The 2853-nt window shown below is 55.5% G+C and overlaps 1 protein-coding gene across 1 annotated transcript; it reads left to right on the top strand.

The window, feature by feature from the left end:
- Positions 1-588: 588 nt before the first annotated feature.
- Positions 589-2013, top strand: Upk2 (uroplakin 2). The gene is made up of 3 exons (XM_036194290.1): positions 589-773; positions 876-1310; positions 1647-2013. Exons 2-3 carry the CDS (start codon positions 1046-1048, stop codon positions 1781-1783), a joined length of 402 nt encoding a protein of 133 aa, XP_036050183.1. The 5' UTR covers positions 589-773; positions 876-1045; the 3' UTR covers positions 1784-2013.
- Positions 2014-2853: the final 840 nt, after the last annotated feature.

The following is a 2853-nucleotide window of genomic DNA, read 5'->3' as shown; positions in this document are numbered from 1 at the left end:
TTTGGGGGGCCCTCCCTGAGGCTACAGTGTTCAAGGGGCAAGTTGGACTGGATTCCCAGCAGCCCCTCCCACCCACCCCAAGACAAAATCAACCACCCTGGGGCAGGGCCTCATTGGCCTCGGGAAGCCGCAGCCTGTTCTAGGATCCAGTCCCCAGAGCAGTATGACATCCACGCTGCCTGTCCAGACCTTGCCCTCGTTCCTGATTCTGCTGGCTGTCCTGGCTCCGGGGGCTGCAGGTCTCTTATTTCTGGTGGGAGTGAGGAGGGTTTTAGAACTCTAGACAGGGAACATTGCCTCTTCCAGGGCTCCCGAAGAGGGTGTTGGTCTAGCTGGCTGGGGCTGAGGGCTAGTGATGGTAGTGACCGGGTGACAAATTCCTAGGCTTCTTCCTGACCCAGGAGAAGTGTGGGAAAGATTCAAGGTTTGCGTGGGTGGGGTGAGGTCGGAGACAGACTGGCTGTTAAGAGTCTAGCCTGTCTCCCAGGCAGCTCGGGTATCCACCATCTGCAGCTCAAGCCTGCCATCTGGTGGTCAGATTCCCACGGGCCTGTCCTGACTCTGCGCCCTTTGCAGAGACCCCCCAGCCAGATCGAGAGTGAGGCTAACTCCACCTGCGTTCCCTCCTGACTTTCTAACAGACTTCAACATCTCAAGCCTCTCTGGTCTGCTGTCTCCGGCGCTAACAGAAAGCCTGCTAATTGCCTTGCCTCCATGTCACCTCACGGGAGGTAACGCCACACTGATGGTCCGGAGAGCCAACGACAGCAAAGGTTTGTGCTTCCTTGTTAACCTCTCTTATGATACCCAAGAGCGGCCCATTCTCCATAGGAGTGCTAGAAATTTGACTTTGCCTCACTCCTATCTCCCATCAGTGGTTAAATCAGCCTTTGTGGTGCCTCCATGCCGCGGGCGCAGGGAGCTGGTGAGCGTGGTGGACAGTGGGGCTGGCTTCACCGTCACACGGCTCAGCGCCTATCAGGTGACAGACCTAACACCAGGCACTAAATACTAGTAGGTACCGGATGGACACACGGGGAGAGGGATGCAGAAAGAAGCTGGGGGTGCTGGTAAGCATGAGGAAGAGAGGGCACCACTGAAGGATATGGAGTGTGGGCCTCCACCCCAGGAGGGTACAGCTGGGGGACAGAGCTATGAAGGTGGGGGCCGGAGCCTCTCCTCCCAAGTGCCAGATACGCACTGGGGATCTCTGCTTTCTTCCAACTCCCACCTCGAAAGCATTTCCTACCGAGTGCAGAAGGGGCGGTCCACCGAGTCCAGTCCAGAAACCCCAATGTCCACGCTTCCTCGTAAGTAAAACCCTTACCTCTCCCACATCTCAAGTGTCCATACACCTCCTTGAGCTCCGGACTCTATCCCTAGAGAAAGTGAACTAAACTGTTTCCAGGGCTCTCGCTCCTGTTGAACGGTTGCTATAACCCCCTCCTGCCCATGATCTGCTGAACCAAGGCTCCCTGTGTGGAGGAATGGTGTTCTAGCCAAATCTCCTTGGTGACCCCTAAGTGTTGCTATGAGAAGTCCATGGCTGTTGTTGAACGGCTGGCTGGCTGGCTGGCTGGCCAGGCTAAGCTGTGAGCCCTGGCTGGGGGTCCCTCCAACCCACAAAGGTTTTCTTCTTCTGGCAGGAAGGAACATGGAGTCTATCGGGTTAGGAATGGCCCGGACGGGAGGCATGGTGGTCATCACAGTGTTGCTGTCTGTTGCCATGTTCCTGTTGGTCGTGGGCCTCATCATTGCCCTGGCACTGGGTGCCCGAAAATGAGAAAGGTTCTCCTGCAGCACAGACTCCCCCAAGAAGTCCAGCCTGCTTTTTCCCAGGATCCAGTCACTGGTTTTTTTTAGAGTGTCCTCTTCCCTCTCCTTGCCTCTCCACTGAGTCCTTTCCTAACATTGCTCTCCCTACTCAGCCTTCCAACACTCCCTGCCATCCCCTCACTACAGTCCTGTGAGAGCCGATTTTCCTCCTCCAGGTGCTTAGTTCTCACAATAAAGTCTGCCCTGTGTCTGTGTGAGCTCCTCTGTGGCAGTTCCCCTTCAAAGCATCTACGTCGATGACAGATACATGTCATTCTCTCTAGCCCCGAGCGCCAGGGTGCCTTGCCCAGGAGAGAGCCGAGCAGGGACAAAGGCAGTGGCAGCCTAGGAGATGGCTCTAAGCCCCAGACCTGGGTTTCAGCATCACCCAGGCAGGACTCTGGGTTGGCCTGGGGGAGGAAGGAGAAGCCGGATCACCACATGGGGACGGACGTGGTGTAGAAGCTCACAGAGCTGGGGGAAGCAATGGAGAGAACAGGAAGACAGGGCAGGCACTGGAGCATGGGTAAAGAGCATGCTGAAAGGAGCTGGGACTGAGCAGAGATGGAAGGAGGATCCGGGCGGAGGGAGGCAAGAGAGATGCAGTATGGGAAACAGGCACGAGCGTCACCCTCATTCTTTTTTTTTTTTTTTTTTGAGACAGGTTTTTGTTTGTTTGTTTGCTTGTTTGAGTCAGGGTTTCTCTGTGTAGTTTTGGTGCCTGTCCTGGATCTCCTTCTGTAGACCAGGCTGGCCTTGAACTCACAGCGATCCGCCTGTCTCTGCCTCCTGAGTACTGGGATTAAAGGTGTGCGCCACCACCTGGCTCACTGTCCCTTTTCCAAGGAAGTTTCTGACCTTCGTTGACCCCTTCCTCCATCCTCTAATCCCTATCCTGTCCCACAGTGTGGCTCCCAACTCTGTGTGGGATTACAGCTTTGATGTTAGGGACCTACAATACTGTGTTCCATGGTGCCTGGGACACAGTAGGTACTCAGTAATCACGTGTTGATCTCAACTCCTGGGAGGTGGCTGAGG

This window comes from Onychomys torridus, chromosome 7, assembly GCF_903995425.1.
Source record: "Onychomys torridus chromosome 7, mOncTor1.1, whole genome shotgun sequence".
Classification (NCBI taxonomy): Eukaryota; Metazoa; Chordata; class Mammalia; order Rodentia; family Cricetidae; genus Onychomys; species Onychomys torridus.
Note: the sequence above shows the minus strand (reverse complement) of the source record. Positions and strands in the feature narration are given on the sequence as shown.